Genomic DNA, 20,046 nt, shown 5'->3' on the forward strand with positions numbered 1-20,046 from the left:
GATGCGGTAAGAAGTTCAGAGCTAGTCCTGAGTGAGGCTCAGTCTTGATCTACCATGTCTAATGATCACAAGACTACAAGAAGTTAAGGCGGGGAAAAAACAACAGTATTTTCAACTTGCAGGATGTGGGGGTGTGTGCATGGGTGTATATGTTCCTGCCTGGTTGCTTATGTGATATTAATGAAGGCCAGTCAATTACATTTGTCCACAAGAATCCCCTGATCCTGGATTCTTTCAGTATAGTTCAGCACAGGATTTTACCATCTTCTGTCATCATAGCTGCACAACTGGAATACTGCTTAAATCCTAGGAAATAATTTACATATGTATTTTTTGTCTTGTCTCAAACTCTTAACACACACACACACACACACACACACACACACACACACACACACACACGGATTATCTGAAGAGGCTTGGGCATGGCTTCTTGAAGGTGTATTTCAGAAAGGCATACAAATACAACTTGATAATTATGTTTTCATAGATTATAAAAGGGCTGTAGCTGACCAGAGAAGCTGTCATAAATGAATAGTGAAGAACTTTGTATACTTGGCTAGCGTAGTATACAGTTTTTCTGCTGATAATGTAGTTACATGTTCAATATGTTAAAGAACTACTCTGCTTAGAAGAAAGTATAGCAATATATTGACCTGAAATAATATTACAGAGCAGTGGACATGATAGTATAGGGATCCTGTCTAGGCAAACTGGTGTACTGTGGACTGCATTGGACAAATGTGTCTTTTGTGTCTGAGAATACAACTGATGACTTGACTTTATTTTGAAAGTCAATGTCAGTGTTGCTATCATCCTCTGGGGCTTGAAAAAACAAATTGGATCTCCTTCCAGCTATGACCTCTTTGAAAAAGCAGTAGCTGTATATACTAGATTGTTAAGATGCTGTTCATAAAACAGTACTAAAAATACTTCTTGACAGTCTCACTGGCAGAGACTCAGGGCTGATAGAATCCAGGTCTGTTTTGCTTTTCTCAGAAATACTTCAGACTTCTGCACACATTTTATTGCCTGGTATGACTCTAGGGATAATAACTTAATTAGTGTTACCATACTGTGTAGAACCTGAACTAAATTGTTTGTGTTGAGAGAGACATGAAGGGAGAGATGATGACATGACTGTACATATTGTGTGCTAAAATAGCAAGAAGCAGCTCTCATTTGCTGTTTTAGAGACTAAGACAAAAATTCTGGTTTGATTTCTCCCCCTCAATGTTCCTGATAATAATGTCTGAAAAAATTAAGTTTACATTTCTATTACTTTCAGATTTGTATGAACTTTAACGATCAAGCTTTATATTATCTTTATATGCGTCATTATTTGACTGATGCTTCTTCATGAACTATTCTGGTTTTCACCCTTTTCATTACACATTTTTCTGTTACACATGAATGATACGACTTTTTAGATTGGTTTATAGTTGGTCCAGAGTATTCCATTAGAAGGCTAGACTTTTTTCAACTTAGGAAACAGTTTAAAATTATTCAATGAGTTCTGCATTGAAATAAAATTAATTAGCTTTTAAAAAGAAAAAAACATTAAATTTGTTGTTTTAGTTTCAAGCCTATGATTTTGTGTGTGTTGCTTCTTGATTTGCTGCAGGAAAATGGAGGGGGAAAAGAGCTTTGCACTTAAGTTAGAGCATCAGTGTTGTTTGTTTTTTCTGTTATCTTCAGTTTTCATTATTGTCTTTAATAAATCTTTATAAAATGCCTTTTCTACATTGTGTACTCTAGCTCTCAACTTCCTGGTTGTTAGCAATATCTAACAAAATTAAAAAAAAAAAAAAAACAAACCCACCAAACAAACAAACCCCCCCACAAAACTAATAAAAATCACAACCCCAAAACATCAACAGAAAAAAAAAACCCAAACCAAAAAACAAACCAAAAACCAAAAAAACCTAGCCAGCCCCCTCAAAAACACAAAACCAACCAAACAAACAACAAAGGAAAAAAAAAACAAACACAAAACCCAGAACAAAAACCTGAAGAAAAAGAACCTCCCTCGAGCAACAAAAATCCACCAACCAAACAACCCCAAAACCTGAAACAAACAAACAGAAAACCAAACCTGAACTGCTAAAAGAAAGAAGAGCTCAAAGGTTGAAGCTGCTTGAAAGCTAGGGTTAAAATTAGATCAGTTGCTATTTTCAGAAAGGATAAAATTATTTTTTCAGTACAAGTGAAGTTATTATTACTTCTGTTTTTTTAGGAATTCAAACTACATTACTGTAGTCTACCGAAAAAGTCTGGGCAGCTGTTTATTTTGAGATCTAAGTAATTCCCACAGGTTAAATGTACGACAAATCTACAGTTTCTCCCTGAAACCATATGATAAAACTTGGTTTCCTTATTGGAAGGCTGGAAATAATTCCTCTAAGTCAGAAAACAAATGTTCTGACAGTAAGTGAAGGTTATTTGCTTCCTAATTGAAAAATTATGGTGTCTCACTAATGTAGCTAGAGGTTCTGGCAAAATTAATTTAAAAAACCCTAAACCCTTAAGTTTTTGCCAGTGAGCTGTGCTCGTGTGAGAAGAGCATTGCTAACAGTGCACTGGCATTTGTGTGCTGGTGAAGAATTCAATATAAGCCATAGGCTCTTAGTAACTTTGTGTTTTTGCTGTATCTGCTGGGTAACTGGCTACAGTCAACAGGTATTTTAAGGACAGGAATGGATTCCTTCCAAAATGTTGAATTTCCATCTTCAAATCATGCAGCCAAGTTCCAGTTGTGCTGTCTCTTTATAAACTGTTAAACCATAGAAAAAATGTAAATGTTAGATTTGCTAAGTATTGCTTTTAACTCCCTGCAAAAATCTAAAGGGTTTTTTTTTCTGCTGCTGTCTCTGGAAATCTATGAAAAATGGTTTGCTACAACTTGCGAGTATTACAATGGAGACAGTGAAGCTTCTTACCTTGCACTTGGTTATATGTATGTGGTTTTGGTTTGTTTGGGATTTTTTTTTTTTAAGGATTTGTGTTTATTGGTAAATTTTTTTTTCTTGCGATGTAATGTTTGAAGATCACTGTTTATAGCAATATTTTAGTGATCTGTCTGGTCTTGCATGAAATGCAGTGTGAAAGATCCAGCACTGAAACACTGGAACAGGTAGCACTGTCTGCTTTAAATTTTATCTGCTGAAATGCTTCTTGTGATGTTGTGTGGTAATTGTCTAATAATGAGTACAAATTTCAGACTTTTTTTCTAGTGGATAATGTCTTTAAAATGCAGAGTTACTGTGTAAACTCTTCTTAAGAAAGATGTGGACTTAAATAGCGAATTTCTTAAGAACAGAGAGTATAGGCTGGATAGGCTAATATAAGTATTAAATATGTAATTTAGCTTTATTGAAGCTTCACTTACCAATTTATGTCATTAAGGATCATTGGGTAATATATTTATTTGTCAGGCAGTATTATTTAAGTACTTCAGAAAGCATGGCCAGATCTTTAAGGAAATTATTAGCATTCTGCTGTCCTGGGATTTGTGTCTTTGCTGGGGCAAACTAGGTGGGAGGCCGAGTGACCTCTGGGTTATTTTTCAGAATTATTCATCACTGAGTACTTTACCTGTTTTCCAGACCAAAAAGCATGGTCTTATTTTTGTTCTTTCTCTTTGGATTTAGAAAAGGTTTAGGCTACCTTTTCTAGGCCATATCCCTAGTTCAAGAAGGAATTGCAGTATCTGCTTCCTGTAGATTTAGTTCTGATCTCCCACATCTAGGGATGAGATATCCAGTTAATTTCAACTACTGTCACAGCATATATCCCCTTCACTTAATTCTACCACCACCACCACCTTGGAAATCGTCTACCACTGTGGTGAGCAATCATTATAATGATGTATTTGTTGCTGAGTAAGTATGGTATGGAAGATAAATTCTTTTCAAGTATAGCTCCACATCTTAGAACTTTTGATCCAAATCCATCTTAACCACAGCTGCCATAATAGTGAAAAGCATTATTATGACCATCCATTTTGGTTTGAATCTTATTATGTCAGAGGGATAGAAGAGGGACTGTTGCAGCTTGCTTATTTTGTTATGAAGTTGTGGGGATGTTCTTGACTATCCTTGCATATGGCAATGAGGCTAACAATAAAGAGGGGTTCCAGAGGCTACTGACGCATGGATATGAAGAAAAAATGTAATAGAAGCAAGCTACATGAATTAAATATGTTTTAAGTATGGTTAGGGAGAAGGAATGAGGTGGGAGGGGACAAAGCTGAAATAGGATAAAAAGAGACATGAGAATGTTTATCACATACGGAAGAAAGAGAATTAAATTGCATAGCAAACCCAAAATCTTTAGTTGAACGTTATGTTTATTATTGAAAATAATATTTCATAGTTAACTAGCTATTTATTGTAATGGATCTTGAAGCTCTGTTAAGAAAAAATGCATTCCATGTGGTGATGTGAAGTTAACTTCTAAAATTATTTCCCAAGAGGGTAAATTTTTCCCTGTATGATTGTAAAATTTCAAGAATATTTTTTGTGCTGGGTTCTTCCCCTAATACAGCTTCTTTTCAGATTACTTGTTTGAATTGTGGAGGATGTATGAGATGTCTGCATCCGAACATTCCAAGTTAATGCTCCAAACCAACTAGAAACTAATTGAGCAAATCATAACTAGTGTGAAAAGCATTAATCTCTTAGTATGAAAGTATATGAAATTACTTAATGTAGATAAACTTGCACAGCTTAGTAATGTTTCACCGTGTGTGTTTGTTTTATTTAATGCAGATGCCCTCCTCGAACTTTTTTACCAGCACTGTGTAAAATTTTTCTTGATGAAAGTGCTCCAGACAATGTATTAGAAGTAACAGCTCGTGCCATAACGTATTATCTGGATGTATCAGCTGAATGCACCCGTAGGATTGTGGGAGTGGATGGAGCTATCAAGGCACTTTGTAATCGTTTAGTAGTTGTTGAACTTAACAATAGAACCAGCAGAGATTTGGCTGAGCAGTGTGTGAAGGTATGTATTCTGAAAAACTTGTTTTCAAGAAGGAGCTGGAAAATTTGCTGGTTTTTAAGAGCTTACTCATATTCAAAGCTAGTTATTTCTTTAAACAATTATAGAAAAAGAAACAAAAAATATTAGAACAAAGTTTTCCTGTTTATCTTACAGGACTAGAATGCTAAGGGCTAATTTTATGCTAATAAGGGAATGACGAGTTGTTCCAGATATACATAAATTACTTGATGTCAAAAAAATTGTTCGCTGTCTCCTCAGTAGCACTAGACACAGCTCCTCTTCACCCTTTTGAGATTTTTAGAAAAATTTACAAGACCCTTAAAATCTCCTGTTTAAAGCGTAACTCATGGCCATGTGATAGCATACAGTTTGAATCCTTGATTACTGTGGCATCAGACTTCCTGCATGTATTTCCTGTTCACTACTTCTCGTCTACTCAAAACTGCGTCACTGAAGTACTGGGGCAACAGTACTCTTGGAAGTTTCAGAGCTCTCAGTTGTGTGTTATCCAAAGACTTAATTCTCCCGGGAAAAGACACTGTTATCCAGCTGTCTGTAAGGAAGAGCTGTAACGACTGTGCTCTTGGGGATGTTTTATACTGTTTTCGTCAAAAATACAGAATCAAGTAACTACTGGAGTACTGGAGGCTTTGACCCTTCCTGTGCATTGAGGAAGAGAGGAGGGTTGTTTTTTTTGTTCTGTTATTTCATTTTCTTAACCCGTCCTGTAGATGGATATAAACAAATAACTGACTGTTTGTATGCTTCATTCTAATTAAATTTCTTTTTGTTGTAGGTATTGGAATTAATCTGTACCCGTGAGTCAGGAGCTGTGTTTGAAGCTGGAGGGTTGAATTGTGTTCTGACATTCATTCGTGACAGTGGACACCTTGTTCATAAAGACACTTTGCATTCAGCAATGGCCGTAGTATCCAGGCTCTGCGGCAAAATGGAGCCTCAGGATTCTTCATTAGAGATCTGTGTGGAATCACTGTCTAGTTTGTTAAAACACGAAGACCATCAGGTAGTGTAACAGTTGGCTCAATATGTTGTGAATTTAACATCTGTCATGTTTAATAAAAGAACGACTAGGTATTTTTATATGGCTTTCACAACTGTATGTTTATATAGTAGTTGTTATATTTGGATATTATGATAGTTTTCTTTACACTTGTGATGACAAGAGGATAAAAATATTGCTTAGCATTTGACTCCAAGCACCATTGTGTGACTATGATCTTATTTAACCTCTGAAAACTTTGCTGAAAATATCCTGTAACTTCTTTCAATGCATTTGAAATACTTTCTGAAGTAATTACAGTTCTGCGTCTGTACCTCAGTCACTTTTAAGTTGAGCATAAATAAGAGACAAAAAAATCAATTTGGTTTGTTTTTTATTTGCCAGACTAAGAGAAGCAATAAAACCATCCACAATCAGTGCTAAAGCATTACATTGGAAGCCAGCTTCCATGGTGCTGCTGTAGGTGCAGCACCACTTCATTGCAGTTTTATTAACTTGAGATCAAGTAGTCCTTGTAAAATCTAGAAAATGAATCTTAGAGGAATTACCTTCCTACTAGTAGAATCCTTTTGTGTAAGTCATACTAATGCTTTGCAATAGCCATTTAGCCAAATTCTTCTTGTAACTTTGCCAGGCTTCTTGTCCGTACGGTTCTCAGTCGCCGTTTTGCCCCCGCTCTGTCCTTGTTCCTTTCTCTACACCACCTGCCTGTCCTGCCCCACCTCAGTCAGGTTTATTAAGCACATTGTATCTGGGAGACTAAATCTTTTTGCCTGTGAGCTAAATTTTTTTAATATATTTTTAGGTCTTTTTGAAAGACCCAGTTGCCAGGGGACTGTCACACTAGCCATTTCAGAACAAGCTACCATGTTTTTTAGATGTTATGTAACTTTATTAATGCATTGATCATTTCAGGCAAGCTAATCCTCAAATTTAGACCACAAGTCTGTAGTATTTTAACTGTTTCCCAATTTATAATGTCTTTGAAAGAAAGCAGTTGCTGGGGCTGTTGGAGATTTGAATGAGAGTTCAAGTTAACTTCATCTTTAGCAGTTAAGCTTTAAGATAAATGTGCTTGAGATTGGAGTAACCCAGATGATAATAAATAAATCTGTACTGATATCCTTGAGAAACATATTTTCTGTGAAACAAGCCTCAGGATTTACACGGAATCTTGATGGGTTTTTATGGATTTTTCCAGTAACTTTGTAAAGTTTTGTTGTTCCACCCAACCCCATCCTTTTAAACTGTTGGATTTGGTTACTTTGTGTGGGGTGTCAGTGACAGCACTTGGGGAGGAATTCAGACCAGATGAATGTGGCCCCAGGAACAGCTTATCTATAAGTTTGGTTTCCTAACCTTGCAGGCTGTGAGAAGAAATGTAAACACCTTCTAAAGCACTCTCTTGTTTTGTAAACTGATGCCGCTAGTGCCCTGTGTTAAATAAGCTGAACCTTTCTTGTGTATTTCTGAGAGAACTGTTCTGGTATAGATCCATAAAGTGTATACAGATTACATAGAGATTGACAGAATGATGGATAAACAATTTTGCCAAAGAAAGGAGCAAAATGCCAGAGAACATGAGTAGTGATCGTTAAAGAAAAAAATTCCTTGCAGAACAGTGCTGATAAATCAGAATGTTTGGCATGCAGGGACCATGCCAGAAGTTTAGCATGCTTTGCATTTATTCAGGAGAAACTTCGTTTTTTAATTCCTTGAAAACTTAATGAAGATTTAACTTTTTGACTTCATGAAATCTGGCTAATACTCTAATCTTGTTCTGTGTGTTGATGAGTAACAATCTTTAAGCCCTTGGAATGTAGTAGCTGGCAATAATTTTGTAATTGTGCTGTGCTAGATAATGTTTTAGGATATAAGAACTGTAGTAATTTAGAATTTGGTAAAGCTTTTTTTTTGCCTTTTTTTGTTTGCATTTTTTTGGGCAAAGGTTTTTTTTGTTTGTTTGTGGGGGTTTTTTGTTGTGGGTTTGTTTTTTTTGTTTGTTTGTTTGTTTGTTTTTTGTTTTGGGTTTTTTTTTTTTTTTTTTTTTTTAGTAATTCTTGACACCAGTCTGGTTAGCTACTGCACATCTGTGAAGGCAAATGTGCCAGAAGCAGCTCGTCTCTATATGACCATGCAAACCTCCTGATCTGAAATATGGAGACACTTTTAGTGTGTAGATGGGAGAGACGTTACAGGCAAAAATCTCCCTTTCTGTTCAACATTGACATGAAAAGAAGTTGGATCCTTTCCTGGGCAGGTGGCCAGCAGAATTTTTTGCTGAATTTTTAAGAGGATCATCAGTAAGCCTTGTTTCTACAGTGTCACTTTCTTTTTCTTTAGTGACAAACCTAGATTTGGGAGTTTGTATTTTATTGTCACAAACATACTTCCATATCCTCGGGTCAGGTGCTCAGTGGACAGTCTGGGTTATCTAAGGGTAAAATCTGCTTTTTCCAGTTTGTCCTATTTTTAGGCTTCGTCCGATTGAAAAATTTATTTTACTTATGAGAAGTATGTAGACCTTTAAATACAACTGCAACTATCATACTTCATTGTCAGTTTTATACTTTGGGAGTTTTGAGCTGGTGCCTCAGCTAGTGACTTGTTTAATAGCATTTCTTTTAATAGAAACATCAAATTGATATAATGTGTTGCAATATTAACATGATATTAACTATAAATATCAAATGATACTATATTTTATATTCTATAAATATAGAAGATAAAACTGCAAAGAAATTTCTAAGTTATTTTAATTTCTTGTTGAGGAACAAATTTGAAATTCAGCAAATGTATGAAAGTAGTAAAACCTCATAGTCCATTTTCTTGGTGTGTTTTTAAGTTTTATTATTAGAAAGTTGCTTTAACAGTTTGTAATGTCAGAACAACCAGAAGGTTTAGCACTCCATATTTCAATACAAGCTATGGGTTGTTTTTGTTCTTTTCAAACAGTATTGTTAGAGTGGACAGTCACTAGTGGGGTTTACAAATAGCTGTGTTTCCTGTAAGAACAACATCTGTAACTAAAAACTGTTCTAAAAACTTGCTTCTGACATCTATTAATTTTGCAATTTGATTATTAAACCTGTTTTTCTAGATTGGTTTGGAATTGTGTTCGTTTGGTTAAGGAGATGCTCAGAATGCCGAACTTCAGACAAAGAAAAAGTTTCTCTTTGATATACAGAAATCAGGAAAGGGGGGGAAAAATGCAGTCCTTCAGTGAGCAGTTCAGAGCACTGTTGGGTTCTGACTTCGAGTTTCTGGCTCAAAAAGCCTGACTTTCATTGACTTTGAAGGAAACCTGGCAAAATAAGCTGCTTCTGTGTGTTATGTGGTCTTGTGAATATCACCTTAGCATCTTCTCATCTTAAGTAACACATTTTTCATCTTTTCTCTTGCTCTTCTTTCTTAGGTTTCAGATGGAGCTCTGAGATGCTTTGCTTCATTAGCTGACAGATTCACACGGCGTGGAGTTGACCCAGCCCCATTAGCTAAGCATGGATTAACGGAGGAGTTGTTATCTCGCATGGCAGCTGCTGGTGGGACAGCATCAGGACCAGCTTCAGCTTGCAAACCTGGACGGAGTAGCACTGGAGCACCATCTACACCTGCAGATTCTAAATTAAGTAATCAGGTGTCAACTATTGTAAGCCTGTTGTCAACCCTGTGTAGAGGCTCTCCAGTAGTAACACATGTAAGAAATCCTTTTATGCTACAGCTTTTTGTTCTCATAGGGTTTTTCCCTTCATGTACTTTAATATATGCAAGAATTGTGTTGCTATTTTTTATATAGACATGCAGATTTATAGATTTTATTTATATAAATGTATGCACTTACAGATTATTTATAAAGAGGGGATAAAAGGAAACATTTCATATGGAAATGAAACCCAATTCTGATAGTATTTTCTAAAGCCCTGTATATTTTTTATTGTTCAGACTTTTAATTATTTCCAGGATCTCCTAAGATCTGAACTTCCAGATTCTATAGAAAGTGCGTTGCAGGGTGATGAGAGATGTGTACTGGATACCATGCGGTTAGTAGATCTTCTTTTGGTGCTACTGTTCGAAGGGAGAAAAGCCCTGCCAAAATCCAGTGCTGGATCTACAGGCAGAATCCCAGGATTGCGAAGACTGGATAGTTCTGGGGAACGTTCTCATCGGCAGCTGATAGATTGCATCCGCAGTAAGGATACTGATGCACTAATAGATGCTATTGACACAGGAGGTGAGTAAAAATACTCTGAAAAAGAAAATGAGATAAAGGATCTTTTTATTTTTATAATCTGTGGTGTCATAACAAATACTTAGGTAGTACCTTGAAATTCTTTATGTATAAGTTCACTTATTTTGTTAAATACTCCACAGGTCTTGTTAGTAATAGTTCCTGTGCTGCTTTTTTTAAAGTTGAAATTAAGGGCATAAATGCTTCTCTAGAATTATTGAGGATGCTTAATTTAAGACCTAGCATTTATTTAAAGAACACTGATGAAGTTTAATTTATAATTCTGGGAGCTATAATTATTTTATTTAATTGTGTCTTTCAGCTTTCGAAGTAAATTTTATGGATGATGTAGGACAGACACTTTTAAATTGGGCCTCAGCTTTTGGAACTCAGGAAATGGTAATTTAATTTTACAGAATCTTAAACTCTGGTTGTTTATGTAAAGAAAGCGATGGAAAAAACCCTGTGTTTTCTTTTTCTTGTTTAACAGGTAGAATTTCTGTGTGAAAGGGGTGCTGATGTTAACAGAGGTCAGAGGTCATCCTCATTACATTATGCAGCATGTTTTGGAAGACCTCAGGTAGCAAAGGTATGATTTTAAACTCACACTTTTGGAAAGCCTTACATACTGACTTTTTGCCTTGTTCTATACAAAATGTCTTTGCAATATGTTTAATGTGCACTGTTAAATACTTATATATACTTACAATACTTACAGTGTTTATCAAAATATCTTTTTGTTGTTATGATAGGGCAGTAATATGATAAAAAAAGTTTTATGTTAGCTCTACAGACATGAAAAGCACAGAATGTTCTGACTTTGCTTACAGGCATGAGAAATGTGTAGAAAAGATGTATGAAAAGCATGTTTACTACTACGGAAGAAAGAATCTTAATTTTTTTTCATGTTTTAAAATATTTGTTCTCAGACTCTCTTACGACATGGTGCAAACCCTGATTTGAGAGATGAAGATGGGAAGACTCCTTTAGACAAAGCTCGCGAAAGGGGGCACAGTGAGGTAGTAGCTATTCTTCAGTCTCCAGGTGAGTGCAGTTTTTCATTCCATACGCTTGGTAGTAGAAATGCCTGTATATGTTAAGTAATTCAATTTTAGAATTTTACTCTAAGATTCATTTAAAAAATAATATTTTGTGACCAACCTTCTTTAACCTGCAAAATAGATATCAAAACCTTTATATTTCAGGTGTTGTTAAGGGATGGGGAGTATTGGAGAAACTGACTGGGCCTGAGCAGTGCCAGTGGTCCTGCTCTTCAGCTGTGAAACAAGGCTAGACTGGGATTTTGCTGTGGGTTCAGAGGATGCCAGCCTTGGTAGCTTCTCTGCCATCCTTTCATTCTACATGAAAACTGTCTTTTACCTGTTTGTGAAGCTTCTGTACAGCTGGAGTGGTTATATGTTCTTGATTAGTTCACTTTTAGGACTCTGAGCTTTTCCTATGAGTAGTCTTTAGTACTTATTATCAAACAGTTTTCTTCAAGAAGTCTTGCACATGTAAATATTGTACTTTTAGGAATGCATATTCCTATTCAGGTACTTAAATGTTAATGAAGAAAACTTATACATTTTTTGAAGGGGTTTGTTGGTTGGTTGGTTTTGCCCTTGAACATTTTTGGGAAAAATATTTTCTAGGGGACTGGATGTGTCCTGTGAACAAAGGAGACGAGAAGAAAAAGAAAGATGCAAACAAGGATGAGGAAGAATGTAATGAACCCAAAGGAGATCCAGAAATGGCACCCATATACTTGAAAAGATTATTGCCTGTGTTTGCACAAACATTTCAACAAACTATGTTGCCTTCAATAAGGTAATAGTCATGACAGGCAATTTCCCTGCATATTTTGAGTTTTTGATACACTGTGTTAAAAAAGCTGAGGTAGATTTTTTTTTTTTTTCCAGTAAAAATATAACATCTAAAAGTTTAAGTAGTACAAGTGACACTTAAACATATTTCTGTTTGGATAGAAGTGGTGGTTTGAAAAGTGTTGCGAGTCTGATTTTTACTTAGTGTTTTAAGTAGCATTTTTTCCTTTCTGGGGAAGTGGTGTTTTGGAAAAAATATGGTTAGTTAGTCAGAAGAGGGAGAGGGAAGCTTACTCTGACTAGAGTAGCATAATGAAGTGATAGTGTGTTCGTAAGGTACCTTGTATAGACTGTGTACACTGTGTATTTGGCTACAGCTGTTTGTAGCCCCTATAATGAAAGAAATAACTTGAGAGGGAAACTGATGAAGTGATATCAAGATACATTTACTGTTAAATTGGAAAGACTGGAAAAAGCTGTTATAGAAGGCTTCATAACAGTTTAAAAGTTAATCAACTGGAGAAGATGCCTCTTACTGAGAGAATTAAAAGAATATAGTCTAATTTAATACTTAAAAAAGAACAAGGTGGGTGGCATAATGGTTGTGATAAATTGGGTTTGGCCATAACCTCTCAGGCTTTTACACTACAAATACAACATTTGCTTAATATCTTATTTGTATCCCCAGTGTTTATAGGTACTTAGAGGGGTGAAAATACAAGATAAAAAGGGACTCTAGTGGAGAGAGACTCTACATGAGCTGATGAGCAGAAGCTTAAACTAGGTCATTTTAAATGAAAGAAATAAGAAATTATGTAAACAATCTGTGCATGGTTAGCTGTTGTTGCAGAATATGGAAAGATGTAGTTGACTCTCTGTATTTTAAAGTCTTCTTTATGAGTCAAGTAAAACATGTTTTTGAAAGTCAGTCAAATAAAAATTCAACTTTACAGAAGTGATTTGCTTCCAAATTAATTGTAGTTCTTAATATGGAAATCTATATGATCTAATAGTAATTTTAGACTTTAAAACTTTAGGGATCTAACAAAACCACAGGAATTATGTGACAGAAATGGAAGGCTGGGTGCCTGTGAGGAAGATGAAATGTGCAGAAGTGAATTTCCGTCACTAAAAGTGGATAAAGAGAATGTAGACTAGGTTTACATAGAGAAGGGTTGAGGAGAGAAAAATGCATTAGACCCGTAGTGCTGCAGAACTGAAAAAGATCAGTAGGTGAATTATTCCTAGAGATAATTGAGGACTTGTTAACAATAACCAAGTTTGGTTCCAATAACATGCAGGAACTCATTTTAGAACTTTTTGTTTTGATACACATAAAAGTAGTACAAAAGCAGTTTTATCTTGAACTTTTTTGTTGCTTTGATTACTACTTAATCTTCATCAGAATCTTTTTTTTCTTTCCTGTGATCTCTTTTAAAGGAAAGCAAGTCTTGCCCTCATTAGAAAGATGATACATTTTTGTTCTGAGGCGCTGCTGAAGGAGGTTTGTGACTCTGATGCTGGCCACAATCTGCCCACGCTATTGGTTGAGATAACAGCTACAGTTCTTGATCAAGAGGTAGGAAGTAAGATATTGCTCTTTTATGAAACCAGTGTAAAAAAAGGTGGTTATACTCATTGATCCCACCTACTTATTAATAACTAACCCTAAAGTGTTCACAGCATCCATGACAAGGTGTGAAGTTCAGCATGTAAAGATATTTTTAAGTAAAGAGATCTCCTTTTTAATGTCCTTTCCATGTCAATGTATTCCAGGATGATGATGATGGCCATTTGCTTGCCCTGCAAATCATAAGGGATTTGGTGGATAAAGGGGGTGATCTTTTTCTAGACCAACTGGCTAGACTTGGCGTAATTAGTAAAGTGTCAACTTTGGCGGGGCCGTCATCTGATGATGAAAACGAAGAGGAGTCTAAACCTGAGAAGGTACGTACAGAATTGATAGCTTCATTTGTTCCTGTAAAACCAACACTTTTAGTACAATTTTTGCTGTTACAGAAATGTCCACGGAAAGGTAGTTAGGTTATTATAGTAATATTTATTGTATACCACTTGCTTTAATTGTTTTTGTTGTTTCTTTAACTTCATTTTCTATTAGCACTTTATCTGCTGAGTTTTCTTATTTGTACTTACTTGTGGTCAAGTTGATTGACACTTGTTTTTGGCTAGTGTTTTGAAAATGACTGGTAAATGAAATTAATCCTTTCTGAACAGAGTGCATCTCTTTCAGTGTACATGCATCGAATAATTGCAGATGTTTTAAACATTATGGAATATATTAAAAATATAAAAAAGAAAATAATTTTCTACATAATGAAAACCTTAAGTGCATCTTGAAGTTATTTATCAATTTGCAACAGTCATAGTAACTGACCACTCAGCTGAACTGAGTGGATAACAAACCACTTCTGTTATGCATTCACTTAAGTCATTATAGTTAAACCTTCAGTGTACAGTTACATAGTTAAGCTTTTTTAGTGTGGATTCTGAGTTGTTTGGGGGTGCGTTGGGTGGTGTTTTTTTTATTTGGTTGTTTTTTGTGCGTGTGTGCGTGGTAGTGTTTTGTTGATTTGTTTGTTTTTTTTTTTTAATGGGTTGAGTGTTTTGTTTTAATACAATTTTTTACAGGAGGATGAACCACAGGAGGATGCTAAAGAACTGCAACAGGGTAAACCGTATCACTGGAGAGACTGGTCAATTATCAGGGGAAGGGACTGCCTGTATATCTGGAGTGATGCTGCAGCCCTGGAGCTATCTAATGGTAGTAATGGATGGTTCAGATTTATCTTGGATGGAAAACTGGCCACAATGTATTCCAGCGGCAGCCCTGAAGGAGGATCTGATAGTTCAGGTAGTTTCTTTACAGTTCGACTCCAAGTTATGTTTTGAGACTGTTATATTTGTTTATATAATTTGATTGGAGCTATTTTGTTTTGCAGGAATTGGCTTACTAAATAGTAAAGGATGTAAACAAGTGGAAGGTGGTCAGTTAATTGTGATGCTTTTTATCAGATAGCATGTGACCATAACTTTACTTCCTTGGTTAATTGTGTTAAGTAAACATCTTGCCAGTAAAAGTGTATTAACTTTGGTTTGTTTTGATTCTTCTCCATGCATACTTAATTTTTTTCACCCCAGTCATTAAAAGCACTTTGTAGTGGCCGTCCCAGGAAAAGCAGGTTGAAATGGCGATTTGTTGTTTGCTTCTAGCTAGCAGAATGGAATTGCATGTGTTTGAAGACAAAGTAATGGAAAGTTTCTCATTGAGATTGGGAAACAAATTACAGTGTCTTAATTCTTTGTTGGAGAGAGGATAAGGGAACAGACCTTATGCACTGGCAATGCACAGGTGGTTTTAATTTTCTGTACAGAATACACAATTTGTTCTGGATGCAGAAACAACCCTCATTTATTGTTTCATCTTTTTTGCAACAGTTCATGCATTTATGAACCAGCAGACATAAAATGCTTTGCAATATTACTGTTTTCAACCAGACATTGAGTAAAATAACAGAACATATTATGATTCAGGATAGAAATGAAGTGCTAATGACTTTATCCATCAGTTTGGGGGCTTGAAGACAAAATGCAATATAGTGTGTTTCTAGATTATAACAGCTGGAAACCACTTCTAGATTTTGTTTTAGTTGGTCAGAAAATGTGTCCTTGCATTCTTTTTGACAAGGCTAATACCTCTAAAGGTAAACAATTTCAGTGTTGAGATACTAGTTTATCATACAATGTAATTTTAAGAAGATCTGTAATGTTAATTTCTTAAATCCTCAGAGCTTCTGGATGCCTATTCTCCTTTCTTTCTTCCAAATGATGTGGGCATGGGGATAAGACTTTATTTCTGTACAAGATGAGTGAAATGGGGATAGCTCAGATGTATTTGGAGTGAAGAGAAATTAAACCAAAAGTAGTTAGATGGACTCTTTTAAAAAAAAAAAAAAATTAATATATCCCAAGTTTTTGAACAGGATACCTAGCATGGATGTTATGGAAGGGAAGGGAAGGGAAGGAGCTAAACTAGGGTTAAATGAGACTTCTTGCAAGTTCTTGTCATATAGAAATCTACTAAGAATGCTGACTTTGCACTGTAATTTTCCTGAACTTTAACCATTAGCTCTAAGTGTGTACAACAACCTCTTTTATATAAGAGGTAAAAAACTAGTATTTTTTAAGTTTAACTAAAATTACTGCAGTACAGTATAGCCTCAGAATAGTATCCTTGAGTCCTGAACTATACTATATGTTCTGCTGTCTGAAATCGTTACTCTCATGGTGTAATTTTTAGTAACTTCATGACTGGCAAGAATATAGAGGGTTGATTTTAATGAAATTTGTTAGTGCGTATTGCATGATGAAAGCTGGACCGGGAGGGGGAAATATATGTACTATGAACATTTTGGAAGGTCTGTACTCACCCCTCTCCACGAGCTTAATACTTGTTTTGTTTGAATTTTTAGAAAAAAATAAAAGTTCAATGCAAAAATTGAAACTTAATGGTAATTCTGAAGCTTTAAGTGGGTCTCAAAATTGTGTCTAAGGGAACCCAAAATTATTCCCAGCCATTTACAATCATCGCACTTTCAGTGCGACATGCTATATAATAAATTTGTTAAAATGGAATTATGAAAAGTTGCAAAGGTTTTGCTAACAGAATGTTAATTTTGCATATGAAATTTCAAAATTATTTTTTATAAACCTCCTCTCTGGATGCTATGAACTTTAAGCAATAAAGAATGCTATACCTAAAGAGTGCATATTTATTTTTGCATATAGATGATTTATTTTTATATTATACAACAATAAAAATGGCAAATTAATTTTGCAGCAAAAGGAAAGCAGCAATTTTACAAAAGTTATATTTTATTAAATCAGTGTGGTGAAAGATGAGAATACTTGTTAACTCTGAAATTGAGATGTAATCTTTACATTAATGAGGTTATTGCATTTTTATTTTAGATGGACTTTTCATTTTTTAAGTTATAAATTCATCAAATTCTCTGGAATTATTCTAATTATAATTTCAAATGTATTGTGCAGCTTTTTAATTACTACTATATCAAAATGTAATTTAATTAAAACTGGGATAGTTGTTTAGAATAATTTCAGGCTAGATTACCTACATATCCTAAAAGTATGATGTGATCCTCTTTGTCATCTGTTAAATATCTCCATGTAAATATTAGCTTTTAATCAAGGCTCATGTGGTGCCCTTAGTTTGTTTTTTTAATTTATTTTGTCATGTTTTTCTTGGAGATACAGAGGTCCTTAAATTTCTTGTAATTATTAAAAAAGGAGTAGGGGCATCTGCATTATAACTTGAATTAGCATGCCACTGTATTAATAATTGCAATTGTTTTTTTTACTTTCTCGAGGTGAATGTAGATGTTTCTACAGAAGAGATGAATAAAAGTTTTAGTATAGCTTATAAATTATTTCTCAGTGCGCTTGTGTCACCTAATCTGAGCAAAGAACCATCTCAGCTCAAATTTCCTTTTAGCACATGTTTATTTTCAGATTCTGATTTTTTTTTTTCTGGTTCTTATTTAGCTTCTAGATCTTTTCCACACTTTCTTTAAGCTGTGTAGTTGATTGCTGTTTTCCTGTTGGAAGATTAATTTCCTATTTCTGAAAACTCACTTTTGAGAATAGTTTATGCTGGCCATGAAATAAATTATTTTGCAACACTACAAGTTTATCATTAATTTCTTCGATCTTCCTACTATAATTGTAAAAATGAATTAATACATCCGTCAGTAGCTCCATTCAGAAAGAACTGCATTGTCCAATTTGATGTGATTGTGGAATAAGCCACTGTTGAAGTACAGAAATATAGTGGGAAGAAATTTAGAACACTTTGAGACCCTTAATTTCAAGCTTAATTTTGCATTGAATGTACTCAGTTGTTTTACTCTTGCAAATAAAATAAAACTATTTGAGATATACGATGAAAGAATCAATCGTTGGAAGCAAAAAATTTGTTTTTTTTCTTTTTAAATAGAAAGTAGGAGTGAGTTCCTTGAGAAGCTGCAAAGAGCTCGAAGTCAAGTTAAACCATCTACTACGAGCCAGCCAATTTTATCAGCACCAGGGCCAACTAAACTGACTGTGGGAAACTGGTCACTCACCTGTTTAAAAGAAGGAGAAATTGCTATTCACAATTCTGATGGTCAGCAGGCAACGATACTGAAAGAAGATCTGCCAGGCTTTGTATTCGAATCTAACAGAGGAACAAAGCATTCGTTTACAGCTGAAACCTCTTTAGGTAAGTATGTAGGTATGTGTTATGTCAAGTAGGAGCAAGTGTATATGAGGTAATTTTTGTGTGTGTTTTACACCTGTGAGAAACTGTGGCTTTTCTAAACATCTGTTGCAGGGTCGGAATTTGTAACTGGCTGGACAGGCAAAAGGGGAAGAAAGCTGAAATCTAAACTGGAGAAGACAAAGCAGAAGGTTGGTGAGAATCTGTGGATTTTATCCTTAAAATCTAATTGAGTTTGTTTTATAAAATTCTGATGGAGTTGTAGTTTCCTTTTAGAGGATTAAAATCTTCTCTGATTTCAGCTAGACACAATTTTATGCTAAGACTGAAGGGGAAAACTTTACTCAAAAGCACTTCTACAGGTGCTTTTATCTTACCATCTTAGTAAACTTTGTGCTGTTCTAGAGGAAAACAAATTTTCTATTAAAAATGTAAGGCAATCCTATCCTCCTGACCTTTATTTGTAAAATTCTATAGGTTTTTCTGTTGTTTTTTAAAGCAAAAAGAAAGGACATGGTGATCACTACTGTATTTGTATCAGAGGGGCATATGTTCTGCACGGTACATTCAGATACTAATATTAGACTGGATATTATGACAGATGGGGGGATGGAAGTGAACAGGCTGTGTTCTAAGTTGTGGTAGTGAAGCAAAATGTGTAAACACCTTCATTTTAGTAACAGTACGTTCTGTGGCCAGCTGGTGCCAAGGGCTCAAGCTAATCTTCAGTCTTGACCTCTCTTGCAGTTTCTAATGGTGCAGCTGATATGTTCTGTACCAAAAAACTGCTGCGTGTAAGGACACTTACATCTGAGGAAATGACACTAAATTGAAAATTAAAATGTGAGTGAGGATAGGTGGAATGACGAAAGGAAGGCAGTGTTCTTTCATACCTGGGATTGCATTGTGTAGCTCCAAAGCATGCAAAATGTATTATTGTGGGACATGTGATGATAATGAAAAGGAAAGATTTTTGGGGAAAATTCTTATAAGCACAATGTTGTTTACTTATTTTATCAAATCTGTATCTTGGGTCATCCATACTTTGTAGAAATACTAATTCTTAATAGAAGGTCACATAAGGACTTTTTGTGTGAATTGGTTTAAGGAATGTGAATAGAGCATTCAGGAACCATGTGAAACCCCGTTAATCTTACCTCTAAAAAGATCACCAGATCTATGATACAGTTCTAAAGAAACAGATTTACAGGTTGAGAGTCCTGTCTGTTCTCCTACAGTTGTGCTGTAATTTAATATATGATGGTAAGCTTAGTTTCTGTAAGTTTGATAAGATTATGTGTATTTCCATTTATTTCTTCTGTACTTTTATCATTTCACAGCCTTTGTGTTTCGTGATGTATGACAGACTTTGGTTCTTCCCTATTATTTTGCATCTATCATGGTCGTCTTTAAAAAAGATGACCAAATTTCTAGTATCTTGGAGAATAATAATAGTCTCATTACAGCAAGGTATGACTTCTGATTGTCAAAACTCATTTGTAGGTGCGCACTATGGCGAGAGATTTATATGATGATCATTTTAAAGCTGTTGAAAGCATGCCTCGGGGAGTCGTTGTAACACTGAGGAACATCGCAACACAGTTGGAGTCTGCATGGGAACTTCATACAAACAGACAGGTAAGTGTGCTTCCTTTAGTTTATAATGTGTGATGTCAGT

General features: G+C 35.2%; 1 protein-coding gene across 8 annotated transcripts in view; it reads left to right on the forward strand.

Annotated features, from left to right (window-relative positions):
• Positions 1-20,046, forward strand: part of HECTD1 (HECT domain E3 ubiquitin protein ligase 1) — a 64,835-nt gene that overhangs the window by 15,560 nt on the left and 29,229 nt on the right. For 4 of the 8 annotated variants that reach the window (XM_082059282.1, XM_082059287.1, XM_082059289.1 and 1 more), the window contains exons 3-17: positions 4,770-5,004; positions 5,801-6,028; positions 9,441-9,722; positions 9,968-10,256; positions 10,576-10,652; positions 10,744-10,842; positions 11,183-11,297; positions 11,906-12,080; positions 13,517-13,655; positions 13,853-14,023; positions 14,726-14,948; positions 15,037-15,081; positions 18,108-18,371; positions 18,483-18,559; positions 19,872-20,006. In XM_082059282.1, coding sequence (XP_081915408.1) covers positions 4,770-5,004; positions 5,801-6,028; positions 9,441-9,722; positions 9,968-10,256; positions 10,576-10,652; positions 10,744-10,842; positions 11,183-11,297; positions 11,906-12,080; positions 13,517-13,655; positions 13,853-14,023; positions 14,726-14,948; positions 15,037-15,081; positions 18,108-18,371; positions 18,483-18,559; positions 19,872-20,006 — 2,554 coding nt within the window. The remainder of the gene's footprint in view (positions 1-4,769; positions 5,005-5,800; positions 6,029-9,440; positions 9,723-9,967; positions 10,257-10,575; positions 10,653-10,743; positions 10,843-11,182; positions 11,298-11,905; positions 12,081-13,516; positions 13,656-13,852; positions 14,024-14,725; positions 14,949-15,036; positions 15,082-18,107; positions 18,372-18,482; positions 18,560-19,871; positions 20,007-20,046) is intronic. The other 4 variants (XM_082059285.1, XM_082059288.1, XM_082059283.1 and 1 more) reach the window with 3 other exon arrangements.

This window comes from Streptopelia decaocto (genome assembly GCF_964273445.1).
Source record: "Streptopelia decaocto genome assembly, chromosome: 7".
NCBI classification, from domain to species: domain Eukaryota; kingdom Metazoa; phylum Chordata; class Aves; order Columbiformes; family Columbidae; genus Streptopelia; species Streptopelia decaocto.